The following is an 18,364-nucleotide window of genomic DNA, read 5'->3' on the forward strand; positions in this document are numbered from 1 at the left end:
GATCACAAAGTATTTTTGACTGATGCCATTTCTAAACGTAGCTGCAAATAGTGGCTGATCAGCAATTTTGATCATTGCAACTGAATGAGCTGCTTCTCGAGAACAAGGCGTCACTGATGAAATGCTTACTTTATAGGGCACCTGTTGCTAATGAGAGGCATGGTGTGCTGTCAATGATATGGACACATCATTTTCACTCTTGTCCAACAGACTAACTGTCTCAAGTCATTCATACTCAAGAGAAATGTTCAGATCAAGGATCTGCTTCCTCAATACCTTGGCTGATTTGGCCAAAATTAGCGCATTATAGTTGTCACATGGGATGGCTAAGGCTTCTCCCACTTTCCACTTGCGATCAAGCAAAATCTCTTCCTTTTTTTAAGGCCTCCAGTTCTGGCATATGTGCAAGTATCTGTTCTTTAACTGTGTAAAGTGCACAAAGGAAGCATCAACATTTAGCTGTTCCAGTCTTTGTACAATCATAAAGTTCTACCATTGTGAAATAGCAGCACCCATCTAGTCAACTGCTAAAGCATGGGGATATGTCTTTTTGTCTGTACTGCACATAACAATCTCCAATTTTCTGGGAATTCAGCCAGCTCCTATCACTGTTGTACATGCCTCTCAGACAATATGTTTGATGCATAGGGCCCTGGGAAACAATATCTCCAGCACTAAGCGTAGCCGAAAGTTTCTCATCCAGCAAGTTGATGGAACATCGTTGCAGCTTTTCAAGTAAAGGCACTGTTATGACCAATTGTCAATCTTGGATTGATGCTGGTTTGTCATAAATAAAGCTATTTCTTTTTCTCAGTCTCTGAATCCTCTGCATCTTTATCACCTGCCTTTTTGGGTACTACAAGTGAATTTTGCACATGGAGTATCATTTTTTGTCTTGCACAAGGACTTCCTTTTCCTTTTCCAGTTTTATGGTGTTGAACTACAGCAAGCATGATGACTTTTTTAAAGGTATGCTGGATTGTGTCGCCTTCACCATGCCTTTTGGGATCAAATGTAGTAGGCATCACCGGATAAATCCACTAGTTTTTCGTGCGCGTCCTCTTGGCTCAAGGAACAAAGCCTTTAGTTAGTCTTTAGGGAAGGCCTCACTTTCCAAGATTGTGCTGTCATTGTTCTGTAGGCCGAGGATATAATTCCACCCCTAGCCCAATCATTCATCCAATGATTTTTATTCCCAGTTTTATTTGTGGACCTCCCAGAAGGGTGTAGAGCTGTCTTCTTTGGTTCGGATTTCCTGTAATGTCACATCTTGTCAATTCAGGTGTGGCTAATCAACTTTGAACTAGGGCTAGCTGTACAGCATTTTGGAAACCGGTAACAACTATCTGCCATTAGTTAGCACTGACCCCCACGTTGAGTTTCTCAGCTACGGTTTCAACCACTGTGTGCCCTGGTATCCAGTGACACTGTTCTTCCACTGTTACTTTGTACTAATTATATTAACAAGTTTTTTTTAAATGGGGATGAAAATGAGTTAAGAAGGGCTTTAGGCCCTAAGCCCATGTATTAGCTACCTTTTACCTGCTATATAAATTAAAGTACAAATATTTGACTTTTGGTTACCGTTTTAGATATAGTGATAGTCATCTTAGATTTGTATAGGCAATAAACTTACATATATCACTGCTTAAAGGGACCTTTCAACATTTTAACATAAACTGAATTTTTGAGGGATTCTAAGATGATTAAGCAATTAAATGTCAGTATTTATATATCAACAGGAAGCCATTTTGAAAGCCAGCCGGCCATCTTAGAAAATGGCAAATTTCTGTGTGGCCTGCAGTCCCCAAGGCTGTATCATGTAAGTTTTCAAACCATTCATTAACTCCGTCTACCTCTGTGATTTTAACCCAAACTATATAACATTTTATTTTCTTATTATGTTCTCTTCGTATTTTCTCATCAAGATCACTTTTTTTTTTATCATATACCTGCCTTAACTTTTACTTGGCCAAATATTCATGTTATAAACTCCAAGTTACTCATCTTGTTGCTGTTATTTCCACTAACGTTCTTCTCTACTACTCAGAAATAAATCATAATCAAAGTAACATTTTCCATCGCCATTTTTCCTTTTAAAATATATTTGTGAATGTCCTTTGTAAAACATGTATTTCCAACAATCAGTCCCATTTACAAATTAATATCCACATGTCTCATTTTCATTTATTACCTGAGGTCTTACTTATCAATAATGCCCGATCTATTTTTTTAAATTTTTTAAACCCTTATTCTAACCTTATCCACGGTGTCACAAAACCTGATGCGACAATGCTTCTATGGTCATTAAGCACTCAAAAAAATCTTAGGGTCTTCCTGCTTTGCCACTTCACTAAAAAGAAAATAATCCGGATCAAAATATGGTTATCCACAAGTTCCGTGTTGCCCTTTTTTCTTTCTTTCATTTTTTTTTTCAGATAGAACGCGACTGGCCGTGTGTTGCCAAAGTTTAATATTTTGTACTTTTTAGTGTATTTTCAATATTTTTGGGATATAATGTAATATTGGTATTTTTAGTACATTTATGTTTAAAACTTGATCAATTTGATAGTCATTCTCTTTAAATTGTATATGTATTTTTATTAGGTACAGTTTAGCATTAAAATTGTTTAAAACTTGATCAATTTGATATGGTTCTTCTCTTAATGTTTTGTATGTTTAATAAGTATAGGTTTTTATACGTAAACACGAAATTCTATTAGTATTTTTGCCCGAGAATAAGCGTACCTGACTTGAAATTTTTTTATTCAGTATTAGATTTTGTTGTAGAGTTTTTTTTCTGATGGAGAAGTATTGTATAGAATCTCCCGTTATAATTGAAGTTTGAACTAAGCTGAAGTAGTTTTATAATTACATTTTCAAGAATATAGATAAAAAAAAATTTTGTACATTAACTATTGATTGTTTATTTAGTATTGAATCCTTCCTCTCTCTACAAGCACGCATTTAGACATCAAACTGAAATTGAAAGCAGTCAGTGTTGAAACTGGAATTACCAGAATAAAAAAAATTGATAGAATACAGAAGATAATTGTACATTTGCAGAGAGAGAGAGAGAGAGAGAGAGAGAGAGAGAGAGAGAGAGAGAGAGAGAGAGAGAGAGAGAGAGAGAGAGAGAGAGAGAGAGAGAACCATTTATAATACACCAGTATTGGCAAGCTACACAGTGACGAGTCTAAAAATCTACTACAATAGAGTTATACAGAGAAGTGTTGGCAGTAAGTAACCATTACATTGCTAGAAGTGGGAGGGAATTTGAATGAATCGAAAATTATAAAGTAAAAGCTTTAAAATGACCCTGAATGAGGAGGGATAAGTAGTTGCAGTCAGTCATACATCCTCGGCTGAGTGGACCGATAAAAGAAGAAGACTGTGTAATTCAAGATTGGAATTTTTACCTTTGAACGGAGAAGAATAATAATTCGGAGGTAAAATTCAGGGAAAATATATTCCTAATTTCTTATATGCTGGACGAATTTTTATTAGAATTAATGTGGGGTTTTTGGTGAAGATATAAGAAAGAAAATCTTACATTGTATGCTATTTCATAATTTTCATATTTGTTATCGTAAAATCACAGTTTTTATTTAAGAAAGCTTTTGAAGTATAAAATCAGGGTAGGAAAGCAATTTTCCCTGTCTGCCAACAAAATCTTTTACTTGCATCTGGTATTTTAAGAAAACAACTTTTTCTGATACTTTTTAAAGTTCATCGCCAATTATGAATGACGAGTTTGGTAGCGGTCTTGTCAATTACTAGTCGAAAGCTAGTTTTTTTTCAGTGTTAACGATAGTTTGATTTCATTATGTTCAATTCTCGGACATTCCACTGAGGTGTGAGGGATGTGTATTTCTGGTGATAGAAGTTCACTCTCGACGTGGTTCGGAAGTCACGTAAAGCCATTGGTCCCGTTGCTGAATAACCACTGGTTCCATGCAACGTAAAAACACCATATAATACAATTGATTTCATTATTTTATTCGAATTTTTTTTTTTTAACTTATGCCAAGGCTCGTAGTACAATGCATAAGAGAGATAATATTTTGTGATAGTTTTTTCGTGTGTTGTTTCTTATTAAGAATTTTGTTTCCGGTATGTGCCGGCGCTTAACTGTAGGCATTTTATGGCCTATCCGTCGCACCTCACCTGAGCGGTCAGCCCATCACCATTCACTGTCTTGGAAAAAGACTGTTTATTCAATTCATAAAAAAAAGCGATACCGATTGTAACACGAGAATAGTCTCGCACGTTTCTCTTGCATGCTTGCAAGATTGGTTCCTTAATGCCCAAGGTAGCGTGTGAGCTGGCAGGCGTTACGACTGCATGAATAGTCCAACTTTCTCTCTATATATTTATGGCCAAGAGGCTTTAGCAATTGTTGCTTGCAAGAAACTAATTACATTGTTAGCTCCATTTTGTGTAAAGATATTGATGTAAACTGAAGACATTAATTGCTGGATTTTGTAATCGTCCTGTACAACAAATATAACAGAAATACCTAGTTATGTCCAATGTTTTTATAATTATGTGTCCATAAATTTGTTTCCTCTAACCCTCTGGTCTGGGCTGGATAAAGTATAACTTGTCTTCACACATCTGAAGTATAACTTACCTTTACACATCTGCAGGTTTGGTATTTTTATGGAGGAATAAGCTGAAATGTTCATTCTTACGGGCGTGAAATATTACGAAAATAGCAAGTGTGTCCTGTGCCATTATAATTAGTTCCATGTGTCTGTAGCTTCGTTTCCTGTCGTCATCTGGCCTGGGCGGCATAGGCACAGATTTCTTTATACCTCATGCAGCTTATACGCCGAAGTTATATATATATATATATATATATATATATATTATATATATATATATATATATATATATATATATATATGTGGTGTGTGTGTGTGTGTGTGGTGTGTACGTATATATATATATATGTGTGTGTGTGTGTGTGTGTACGTATGTATATATATACATACATATATATATATATATATATATATATATATATATATATATATGTATATATATAATATTCTATATATCATATAATATATATATATATGCAATATAGTATATATAATTGTGTATGTATATGCATGCGTATATATATCTTTGCTTCGTTTATGGATTATGATTATACATTTATATAAAAATAGATCTTCATTTTACCGAAGATACCATTCCGGTAATTTTGCCCGAAGTAAGACTCGACTTTGACGAGGAAATTGCGGCCGCTTTGTGGTTTGTCTTGTGGACATCCGTTCGCTCGGCGTGTCCGCCGTATACAGGTGTTGGAAGGGACTCTCTCTCTCTCTCTCTCTCTCTCTCTCTCTCTCTCGTTTTGTTTTGAAATCCGAGATTAATTTCCCGGGTGAGAATCTCGTTCTTGCCTGGTTGAATGAGAGAGAGAGACAGACAGACAGACAGACAGACAGACAGACAGACAGACAGACAGACAGACAGACAGACAGGAGCAGGGTTTTTGAATGCAGGAAGCCAGTTGACATGCCAAGATTGGTTGAAATTATAACCGCTTCTCTTTAGGTGGAAAATGTGTGGTTTTGTTTTCAGATCCAAAAGAGAATGTTTCTCTCTCTCTCTTCATAGTGTATCACCACATCCTCCTTCTCCATGGTGCCTGCGGGGGTGCCTGTAGCAGGTGGTCTCTTCGTAGAGGCCGTTTCAGCTCCTGACTGGGATTTAAGCCCCTTTCGCTGTCTCTTGGTGATTTATTTTGGTATCGTGTAGTCTACTGACGAAGGTGCTGATGGGGTTGCTGCCTGTCCGGTAGAGGAACTGATGCCTCATACCCACTGCATGGCGTTTCATTCACCCGACTCAGCAGAAGTCATCGCAAACGGGTCTCAGGGGAGCAGCGCTGTTGTCTATATGTTCCCGAGCCACATGGGGCCCCACACAGCTTTGTGGGATTGGAACCGCAGTGGGGGGACCACGCGTCATTGCCCCAAAGGCATGCCGACCACGCTATGAATGCACCACGCTGTGCGCCGGGAGCAATGCAAAATGACAGCTGGAGTGAGCAGACAGGTATCTTTTGACATGTAGAAGCGTGCGCGGCTGCCCACGCATGCTGGGATCATTTGTAGCGACCTCCCAACACCGCCCCGAAAGCCCATGATCATAAAGGCACTGACGGGGCTGCTGCCTATACAGTAGAGGAACTGATGCAGCATACCCACCGCACAGCGTTTTATACACCCGGCTCAGTGGAAATCATCGTTAATGGGTCTCAGGGGAGCTGTTGTTCTGTATGTTCCCGAACCATGTGGGGGCCCCACACTGTGCTTTGTGAGATTGGAACCACAGTGGGGGACCACACGTCATAGCCCTGAATGCATGCTGACCACGCTATGGATACATGTGAGCAGACACGTATCTTTGACATGTCGAAGTGTGTGCCACGTGTGCCGGGATTATTCGCAGCGACCTCCCGACTCTGCCCCGAATGCCCAAGATCATTAAGGCGCTGATGGGGCTGCTGCCTGCCCAGTAGAGGAACTGATGCTGCATACCCACCGCACAGCATTTTATACACCCGACTCAGCATAAATCATTGTAAATGGGTCTCAGGGTAGCAGGCTGTTTTTCCTTATGTTCCTGAACCATGTGCGGCCCCACACAGTGGTGGACCACGCATCATTTGCCTGAAGGCATGCCAACTACGCTACGGGTGCACCACGCTGTGTGCCTAGAGCAACGCAAAAGGACAGATGGCATGAGGAGACACATATCTTTTGAACATGTCGAAGCGTGTGCAGCTCTCCACGCATGCTGGGATCGTTCGTAGCGACCTCCCGACTCTGCCCCAAATGCCTACGATCATAAATACGCATTTCAGGATATTTTCGTAGTACTTTCATAGGTGGTTTCCAACTAACCATTTCCGTTCATGTGTGGGCTTGCGTGACTTGATACGTGAATGTGTGAATGTACCATTCACACATTCACGATAAAATAATTTTAAAACTCCTTCAAAAGAATCCTAATCGTACTGATTTTTCTAAAAATTTGGCTGATCTTCAAAAATAGATAAAAATTTATATTGCTTTTAGTTTCTTTGAAAAAATTATTTTACTTCTTTGGAATAATTATTAACTTAACTGATTCTTTCAAGAAAGCTGTTTTAAAAAAATTACATTACTCTTCTTTGCAGGTATGGCAAAGCTCAAACCCTCCTCATCGAGCTACACGTTTACCAAATGAATAATGAGGGAATATACCCCATTACATATATATATATATATATATATTATATATATATATATATATATATATATATATATATATATAATTTCTCGCTTGTATGTCAGTCTCTGCTCAGTAAAGGACTTTTAACGTCGAAAGATCTTGCAGACCTCCTGCGTTTATTTTTCCTTCGTGCATATATCTTTATTTATATATATATTCTATATCTATCTATATCTATATATATTATATATATATAATATATAGTATATATAATATATATATATATATATCATATATATATATATATATAATTTTCTCGCTTGTATGTCAGTCTCTGCTCGGTAAAGGACTTTTAACTTCGAAAGATCTTGCAGAACCTCCTTCGTTTTATTTTTCCTTCGTGGACATATCTTTATTGTCTATATATATATATATATATATATCGAGTATATATATTATATATATATATTATATATATATTATATATATATATATATATTATAATAAGATCATATATATCCTATATATCATATATATATTATATATATATATATATATATATATATATATATATATATATATATATATATATATATATATATATATATATATATATAATACATTATATATATATATATATATATAATATATATATATATATATATATTAGTGTGTTTGTAATAGCCACATTGACCCCTTAACCTTGCGATTAATCCCGCTTTTACATACTCTTGGATACGTATGTGGTAAAAAGATACAAGTAGTTTCTACACTGTATAAGCGTTCACTGTAAGATTTGATGACTCAGAACATACAGTATTATGTTCCTTTTAATATTATTTAGAATAAAGGTCATGTAATAGAGATCTTTCGACATTTCCTTAATTTTTTCATTTGTTACTGTGTACGTCTACGCACTTCATTAACTGAACTTGAAGACATATTTAGTGGCATTACAGTGGTATACTTGGTCTTCTATCAGTGAACTATATTTTAGTTAAGCGTGTGCATACTTCGTTGCGGTTTTGGAACCACTATTTATAGAACAGAGAAATAGAATATTTCCCGTCTTGCAGCATGAGGAGCATGTTAAGTAAACAGCGGTAGCAGTAAAAGCATTTACATTTATGAGCTGCAGCCTTTTATTATTATTGACGTAATAATAAATAAAATAGAAGAATAAATAAATAGAATAACGGTTTCTGATGAAACCATCTATAAAAACAAGCGAAAATCTAGCCTAGTTTGGCGAAGATGCATATATTCTTCAGAAGGAGATATTTAGGTGGTTTTTATAAGAAAATAATGGTGCATTTATACGAAGGAACTGGTTTGCACAACACCACTTCCTTACCTGAAAGTGACCTTAAATGTTTAATTTTATGGGCCGGTCATAAAAATAAGCGATCTTACTATAATAAATAATAAAGGTAAAATCTTACTCTGTATACATTATGTATTTGAACTTTAAAAAGACTGAATACGTGTTAACAATTTCTCTGTAAACTCATTAACTTAATAATAATTGTTATCCTTATTCAAAAAGTAATATATTTTGATGATACAAAACTGAGTTGTATATACTCGCATTCATAAACGAAATACTTTAAAATTTTCATGGGGTCTTTCTGATTTTAGTTTTCAAAATCCGGCATTGGGAAAACTTTGGCTATATATTTCCTCAGTTGTTAATACAAAAACACTAGCGTATCCGTGATTATGCTTCCTAATTTTTTATTGTTAGATTATTTTCATATTGGTACATCTTATACATACACACATATAATATATTATAATATATAATATAATATATATATATATATATATATATATATATATATATATATATATATATTATATCTGTATGTAAATGGGTATGTGTGTAAAGGAAACAAAACTTTAATTTTAAAGGGACGGCAGAGTATTTTAAATGAAAGATGAAAAGTTTGGGAGAGACAGTAAACGAATATAGGGTGCAATTTCATAGTTTTTGTGCTGCAAATTATGCAAATTATATGATAATTTACGATACTCTTTTCCAGCAAATGACAGTGACAAAAAGCAGACAGATCGTATGGCCACTATTCAAGATAGAAAAAGAACGCTGATGAGTGTTAGGAACTGCAGAGGAGCAGTTGTTAGCAGTGATCAGCAGTTTGCCATTGCCGCGTTAAAGTTGAAAAATTATAAATTCTCTGAAACTAGGGATACAAGACCAGAAAGACCAAGTTATAAATTGACAAATTTCAGGGAGGAGATCAAGAATGCAAACTAGAATGTTCAAAGACTAAAAAGGTCAAAAGTTATAAATTGGCTTATTTCATGGAGGAGATTAAGTGAAGTTAAACACAGTTCGAGAAAAGCCGGTGATGTTAAGGAGTGTCAGAGTAGCCCACAAAATTATTAATTAATATCTAGGGGAGAAAGAATGGAAATTACCCGTCAAAATGAGGGATGGGTCAGTAATAACATCATCAGAAAAAGAAAGATAATGATGGGTGGAACATTTTTGTGAGGTCATGAATGATAAGTAATGTGAGGAGGATAATCTGGATGCTGTACAAGAAGCTGAAGAAAACCTGAATGTGATTATGAATGAAATTTGTTTAAAGTGGAATCAATTGTAAAGAATATTAGAAGAAAAACCATATCCTGCAAAAATTGTTTTGCAGGATATGGAATGAAGGGAAAAAAATTTAAGATTGGGAATTTGAAGTAATAGCTAAGGTATTATCAAAAGAATGAGGCAACAATAGCGACTTTGCGCTCTCTTCGGTTGTAATGAAAATATTCAGTATGCATACGCTCAGCAGGCTGGAGTAAGAAATTAGTAGACTGTTTATAGATGAAAAATACTCTGTTGTTGGGTAGTGCCGTTAGTGCATCTCACTCGGTGCACTGTATGCATTACTGAAGGTTCTTTGCAGTGTCCCATCGGGCTTCAGCTACAACCCCTTTTGTTCTATTTTATTGTACCTCCATTCATATTTTCTTTCCTCCATCTAACTTCCACCCCCACCCCCTCCTAACAATTGTTTCAAAGTGAAGCCGCAAGGTTTTCCTTCTATTACACCTTTAATACACTATTACTTTCAGTACTGAATAACCTAATAGGTCACAGTTCCTGGCCTTTAGTCTGAATTTTAAATACATTACTTACGAGAAAGAAATTGACAAAATGTTCAGAGATGAACTTGATAGTTTTAGAAAAGGAAGGCGTTGTAAAATTAAAATATTTTTGTTAAGAGAGATTCTACGGAAGATATGTAATTAAAGATTTCCAATGGAATATAAAATCGCTTTTCTGATGGCTTTTGTTGATTATGAGAAGGCAGTTGATTGTGTCCACAGAGTAACATTGGAAGGTCTTGCGTCACTTAGGCTTTCCATTAACTGTGTAACGTTAATTGAAATTATCTCTGAACGAAGTAGGTAAATATGAGGACCTGCCAAGTGAATTTGCAGTAGATAGTGGGATACTACAAGGGAATGTTATTTGACCGTTGATGTTTGCCTTTGTCAAAGATTTTATAACGTGTTTGGAGATGAAAGAGAAGATCTAGAATAGATTAACATTAGAAATTAATAGATGTGAATCTGCAGATGATGGTATTTTATTCAGCAAATCACCACAAGATTTATTATGTTTGTTTATACAGTGCATCATATACTTAGAGAGGCGAGACTTAGAGTCGATCCAAGGAAACCAGAATAAATGTACATTGGGACGAAGTAAAATTAGATTGGAAAGGATTAATTTGGATCTTTCAAATACGTACTTCGGAACGTTATCTATTACAATTCCTATTGAGTTGGAATTACTGGAAGACTGAACAAGGCCAGTCAAACAGTGCGGGCATACTGAATAAGATTTGGAAATCATATGAACTTAAACTGCATATGATAGTTTGGTTTTACGCAAGTCTAGTACGATTTGAACTAAAGACAGAAATGCTAGTGTGACACTGAACCTTTATCTAAAAGATTTTGTAGATTTGAGAGTAAATCTTTAAGAAGAATACTAGGGATCACATGGCAGTATATTGATAGAAATGACACCATTAAAGGAAATTGCAAAAGTTGCATAAGCAAATGAAATAATGATGAAAAAGACATAGAGATTTCTTGGGCAAACGAGCCGTTTCCTGCGCTAACCTTCATTGTAACAGAGAAGATCGGGCATACATACGCAAAAAACCTCACCTCATGAATTTTCCTCCATATGCGTACGGTTATTTCATCAATTAAGTCGATTCTTCCTTTTTCAAAACTTATAGGTCCAAATAAGAAAATAATAGAAGCAGCAATAACAGCAAAACAATAAGACTTCCTCTTCAGGCCAATGGCAGGGGGTTCAAATGAATAAGATTCTTCTGCGACCCGCTTTAAACAAATGTGACACTCGAATGGGCAACCAGAATGAAAAGCGTTAATTAGAAGCCCCTTGGCGACCGCTAGCAATTAACATTTCCCTCACATTTAACCTTCTCTGTGGGCCACCTCCTCTTGTAATTAAATCCCCATTTGAATATGAGTAATGAATTTGTAATTAAATCCCCATTTACAAATGAGAAACTAATTCATCCCTCACTGTGCTTTTTGCTTAGCGGTCAATTTCGTTCAGTAGAATACGTAAGAAATGTAATGTAACATTTAAAATAGTATGGAGTTTTTCCATATTTCTTATAAGGGCTTACTTTTTTAAACATTTATTTGTAGTATTAATACAAATCAACTAATATATATATGTATATATATACATATGTATATATATATATATATATATATATATATATATATATTTATATACTACAATATATACATTATATATATATATATATATATATACTATATACATACATACATACATACATACATACATACACGCACACACACATACACAACCTTCATTTGTTTTTTATTTAAGGGTAAGGGAGGGCCTCTAAAGGTAATCACTTTCCAGATTTTTGCTAGTATTCTGGCGTGTTGTTGCCAGCCTAGTGCCCGTCGCTATAGATACTAAGTCCTTTCAAGCCAATGTCATATAGTGCCTTATAAAGTCTCATGAGACCCATTGTCACGATGTAACAAATGTACATCTTAGTACTGTTGCTGTTTTTAGTACACACACGCATATAGTGTATATATATATATATATATATATATATATATATATATATATATATATGAATATGGCTAGTTTGAGTTTGATGTGAGGGAAAGATATGTATTCATGGTTGTTTAGTATCTCTAAGGATGGAGTAATCTAAGAAAGAAAGAGTTAGGAAATGAATGTAGGAGCGTAGCTTTGGGATAAGAAATAATGTGAATGCAAATAAAAGAACAGTGATGTGAGAGCGGAAATGTGAGCAAGAGTAAGGTTTGATGAGTAATTGGAAACCCTAAAGATTAAGCATTTAATGTTAATTTGCTCGTTGATAGAATGGGAGGGGATAATTTGTGTAGCTATCTGGAAGTACATTAACGGATGATATAATTAATAGAATAAGGTTTGAATAACAAAGTCGATGAAAAATGAAAGGTAGAAGGATGCATGCAAAAAATTGCAAGCTTGAAAGGCTCATTGACTCAACCGGTCGTAATGGAAGTGAAACGTGGAAACATTGATGATGTTAAAATGAATTATTTCGCAGTATAATTTAGAGTCAAAGTATATCTAACCTAAAATAAATGAGAGGGCGAGAAATGAGATATCCAGCAAAGATTGGAGTAAGTGAAGGGACGAATCAGTGTCTTGAGGTGTTTTGGTCTTTTGGGGAAAGAAATGAGGACAGTAGTTTCATGGAAATCGTGTTTGATTTGCAAGAGTTGGGAGGAAGGAGCAGAGGACCTCGGAAGTAATGTATCGCCAGGTGAAGGCTCTGTTGGAAAGAAAGGGTTTGGTGCTCGGGAAGAAAGGTTCTGTGTAAAGGATAGAGACAAATGGTGTTGTGTTTGGTAATTACTCGTGCCACTCATGAGCAGTCTGATTAGACCTCATGCAGTGGAGGAGCCAACGAGAGAAGAGAGAGAGAGGACAGAGAGAGAGAGAGAGCGAGAGAGACGAGAGAAGAAAGATGAGAAGAGAAGAGAGAGAGAGAGAGAGAGAGAGAATATATATTGTGTGGACTGGCCAATGTTTGTGAGGTTTATTTATAGGGAGTTTTTCCGCGATTCAGATGTTAAAGCATATGGCAATATTATACATTGCCATATTCATATTAAAAAGTTACAGCTTTGTATGATTGGTACTAATTGGCCAGTAGTTTGACGCTCTCTTTGCCACAACTGGTTACAAGTGCAATTCCTCAGCTACCTTGAATGGTTTAGTCTCATCGCGTTAAATCCAAACGTTCTTTTGTTTACCTGAGCAGTGAATTCGGCACTTGATTGTTGTTTGGTTACTACTATGGAAGAGAAAGGTTTAAGCTTACAGCTATATCCCGTATAATTTATCTCGTTAAAACTTGAATTATCAGCAAGATGGCTAACACTTTTACACATCTTCATTAATTGGATAAGGTTTATGGTGAATGTGTAGCTATTATTTTCATACATACATACATATATATATATATATATATATATATATATATATCTATATATATGCGTGTGTGTGTGTGTGTATGTATGTATGTATGTATGTATCCATGTGTTTTATTATGTCTCAGAATGCGCAGCCGTTATAAATATTTAGTCTTATAAATTCGGGCACTTGCAGATAACTTTTGTCTTAGGTGTTATTATTTTCATTTCTGAAATTATATCCAATTAGAAAACCCCTAAATTGGCAGCTGTCAGTTACGCTCCAAACTTCAAGGGGCAATTTGTTTGGAAGGTTTAAATTGCTCAATTAAGGAAGGTTATACTCGGGTGAACTGCTAATGGAAATTAAGCACGAAGACTTGAATGCGGCTCCAGATGACTTTAAGGTTGGGGAACTGATGTAATGGTGGAGATTTTTTATCACACCTTCTTTATTGAGATTATGGTGCCCGGGCATGTAATTGAAGCACTTCCAATTCCCTTGCCGTGCCGCTGTTTGATCCCGCTGATTACCCTAGTTTTTGCTATCTGCCTCAGTGTTGAGAAAAGTTAGATGTGTGGCATGTAGGTGGTAATTTCCTTTTTTAGTGATTGTAAATTCTGGCACCAAAATCATGAATTAAGTTGGACACAATTTCATACGTAGGTATGTTTACAAAAAAGTTTTTTTTAACACCCATTATCATAGATTTAGCAGCGCACATATTTATAATTTTGACTTTTTCGTAGCTTTTGGGCTTTTGTCGGAATTTTATCGTCTTATTCATTAAAGGAATGTTTTCATTGGCATTAAAGTATTGTCTTGCAGTTGAGCAGAAAACCATATTCATCACCTCTTTAATTACATATAAATGATGGATCGTAGGTTCTGTAGATTTTAAATTTAAAAATTTCACGTAAAAAAATCGTGATTGTTCATTATGAGTCTTTTATTTTTTAATATTTTTTTTATTTTAAGTATCTTTAAACAGGATCGTGTTAATAATTGAGAGAAACGTGTCGTGCACAGATGAAGAAAAGAGGCGTTTTTCTATTTGTAGTTTGTAAAGGCCAGGTAGTCTTTGCGTTTCGGGATCTTGTCAAGGGTCAGTTTTTCTTACCGAGAATGTTTTATCGAGCACCTGAATTCAGTGGTGCTGATAATTGATGGTGTTAACGGGCTAATTCTTATGCATCCAAGTTTTTGGTGAGGTCATCGATAAGAAGTTGTTTGGCTGTCAGGATGATGGAAGGCATGCCATTTAGTGTCAGGTTGATAAATGCACGGCAAGTTCTCTGTCGAATATTATGTACTTTTTACGGCTGCCATTAACTTACGATTGAAGAAACTGGGGAGTTTAGCGCATAGATATAGAGGGGAGAGATTTGGACAGACAAGTGACGATTGCGTGCACTAAGCGGCCATTGTTATGTGATGATTCCGAGAAATGGCAGCGGCAGAGACTAGCAGCAACGAAGCCACTTCTGGCACCCAGTGCTGGGCCATCAACTGTGTTGCATACTGAAACAGGATCACGCAAGAACAGGGGATCATATTTCACAAGATAGTGGTATTTTTCATTCATGAAAATCTTCCTAATGGTGTTCAAACAACCTCAAGGAAACGAGTTAGATTACTTGTAGTCAACTGAACGCCTGCTTCTTGAGCTAATGAAGAAATGGATGTTGTATTAAGCTTTTTATTAAAGCCTATTGGACATTAAATTCATAAAGCCTACTAATTTACCACGTAGGGTTAAAGTCAACACATATAACCATGGTTAAGTCTGACAAACTACTAGTACTACAATGTACATAGTATCATGAGAACTAGCCCTGGGACTGCTGCAGTTTTAAGTGTTAATGAAGTATTATAATGTTATTTACAATGTCATCAATAAGTTATCAAACCTCTTGTATGCAGGGGACTCTGCTGAATTTGATCTAACAGAACACTTAAAGGTAGTAGCCGATTTTTCAGTATTGTTTTACCATTAAAATTTTTACCCTGTACTTCAAATTTATACTACATTATAGCTTTAAAAGTAAACTTTACCAACTTGCTAGCTCACAAGTAAACTTTACCAACTAGCCAGTCTACCAGGGTTCACTATCAAATAAACCCCTCTACAGACTATGGAATACAGCTCAAGTCTTGGCTAGCTATGAAAGTCTTTATTTGTACAGGCTAGCCTAACTTAGACTGTACAGTGTAAATAAATATACTTGAATTACAGGTCAGTATGGTTGTGACAAATTACATAGCTTTATATATGGTTACCGTATGTCTGCAGACTGCAGCACACAATAAATATTAGTATATTAATATTTTGTCATGTTATTTCTCTAACAATATTCATGTTCCTTTCTATTAAATTCCGCTTTAACTTGTGTTTTATTTTTAAATAAATACTTTTATGCACATTATTGTTTAAGAATTACGATTGTATAGAAAAAGGTAAGTAATGAAAATCCAGTTTTTACAAATTTCAAGTTTATTTTTCTTGATAACGAGAAATGTAATTATTTCTTGAGCAAAAAACTAAACAATACTGTGCATAAAATTATTTGTTCCAACAAACAAAAATACAAATAAAATTATTCTGAAAAGGCTTCTGTTACGAATTAGAGGGGCTCCATTAAAAGATTTATATGAAAAATAATACACAAGTTAATGTAGATTGTAATAAAGAGGCATGTTAATATTGTTAGAGAAATAACATGGCAAAATATTCATTTACCAGTAATTAGTATGTGCTGCAGTGTGCAGATATATATATATATATATATATATATATATATATATATATATATATATATATATATTATATATATATATGTACATATATACATATTTCATTTTTATAACATTTGGATGACACTAATGCAGCTTCCAAAATAGGTATCAATTAGTGTCACAAATGGAGACTAATTTTTATATATCATTAAATATCGTTAGTTGTTGGGTAAAGCTATTTAGTATTTCAAGAAATATATGCCTAATAAAAAATCCAAATCAGTTGTTTATATTTTGCAAGATGACACCAAATTTGCCAATGGAACTCATTGAAAGTTATATTCCTTAGTAGTCTTACCATCAAATATAAAAATTAATGCTGTTTGTTTTATTATCCCTGGATTATTAATATTTTATCTTTTAATCTTTGTAAAACATTTACTGTGAATGGGTAACAATGAAAATGTATCTGAAAATAAAAATAATTGTATTTCCCGGGAAATCCCTGGATTATTTTCTAATTGTCCCGAAATTGAAAACCCTAAGATGAACTTGTTTCACTTCTCATCTGAACCAACAGTACAGACTAGTAAATATTGGGTGTTGGGTATCAGTCTATCGAATGAAGCGTATATGGGATGATAGCATTAGAGATGACAGTGTATTTTACTGAACTGCTGTCAAATTTTAATTTCAGCTTGACCCATGAATAAAGAATGGTAATACTTAGTTCTGCCTTTTAAGAGTAAAATAGTATTGTAAATTTATGGTGGAAAGAAAGGCACATAGCGTCGACAAATTGGTCAACTACTGCAGGCAGAATTAAAATGTTTATTTCTATATACGGTACCCATTGTCCATGGTAAATGCTGCAAGATCATTAACAAAAGACTGCTTAGAAAATAACCGTAATGTAGTTTCCATATATGCAAATCTTTATGGCTTAACTGTAGAAGAATTATACCAGCAAAATTAAATATTTTTATTTCTCCATAAAGTACATATTGTATATAATAAATACTGCATAAATTATTTGACAGTCTTTTGGACATCCAAGAAAATACCTTTTAAAGAGTACGGGGTTTCCTATTAAATTGTATGGGTTTTGCTATTGTTTACATAAGAATCATCACATAGTTATGGCACCAGGTAGTGCATGTCACAGACTGGTTTGGGTCCTATGTGCTGTCCAATCTCTCCTCCCTATATCTGTGGTTTGGCGGCACCATTGATTTTATGCTCTATGACAGGGCTAGTCCTGACATAGCTTGTGTGGGTGGCAAATTTAAGGCTGGTCTACAATTAGGAAATGCCGGTGTTGTGGTGTTGGCTAAAGGTTTCTTTGAAGGTATCCTCTTAGCGTTGCTGCTGAGGCGCTGGAGAGTGGGGCCATGCTTTTGGAAATGTTGGGAAAGAATCTGTGGTAGTAGTTTACTATTCCAACCAATTTTTGGAGTTCTGTTGTGGTTTTTGGTTTGGACATTTCCTGATGGCTAACACCTTAGCCCAAAGCCTCGATAGATGGTGTTCCAAATGTGAAAGGGAGGTCATCAACGATGTCATCAATCACCCTAGGGAATGTAGGGCCTGAATTCAGACCAAATGTCAAGTGATTGAACATGTATATTCCAACGAGTTTAAGGATTATTATATTTAAGATATCTTATGGCTGAACATGAACTTGGGATCATGTCCACTTTGTTGGTAAGTGGGCAGTTGTCAGGTTCCATTTGAAGGCTGATTCCTGGTACCATGATCTGTCAGGTTTCTTGATCATGTGGAATGGTGATGACCAAGTGCTTGAGTCCCTCAACCAAAGGCCCATGCATTTACATCTCTCTGAAGGCATTTTTAGCAGCAAGAAGTTTCTCC

General features: G+C 35.2%; 2 protein-coding genes across 3 annotated transcripts in view; one reads left to right on the forward strand and one right to left on the reverse strand.

Moving 5' to 3' along the window:
- LOC135223605 (uncharacterized) overlaps nucleotides 1-18,364 on the forward strand; it is a 910,537-nt gene that overhangs the window by 629,374 nt on the left and 262,799 nt on the right. The window contains exon 15 of one of the 2 annotated variants that reach the window (XM_064262184.1): nucleotides 1,743-1,816. The exons of the other annotated variant lie outside the window; for it this stretch is intronic. Within the exon in view, the coding sequence (XP_064118254.1) occupies nucleotides 1,743-1,755 (13 nt within the window). The 3' untranslated portion in view covers nucleotides 1,756-1,816. Of the gene's footprint in view, nucleotides 1-1,742; nucleotides 1,817-18,364 lie in introns of those variants that run through there. 2 annotated transcript variants of the gene reach the window in all.
- The window catches only part of LOC135223604 (uncharacterized), a 227,297-nt gene that overhangs the window by 16,055 nt on the left and 192,878 nt on the right, over nucleotides 1-18,364 (reverse strand). The window lies entirely within an intron of this gene.

Source organism: Macrobrachium nipponense, chromosome 10 (genome assembly GCF_015104395.2).
Source record: "Macrobrachium nipponense isolate FS-2020 chromosome 10, ASM1510439v2, whole genome shotgun sequence".
Taxonomy (NCBI): Eukaryota; Metazoa; Arthropoda; class Malacostraca; order Decapoda; family Palaemonidae; genus Macrobrachium; species Macrobrachium nipponense.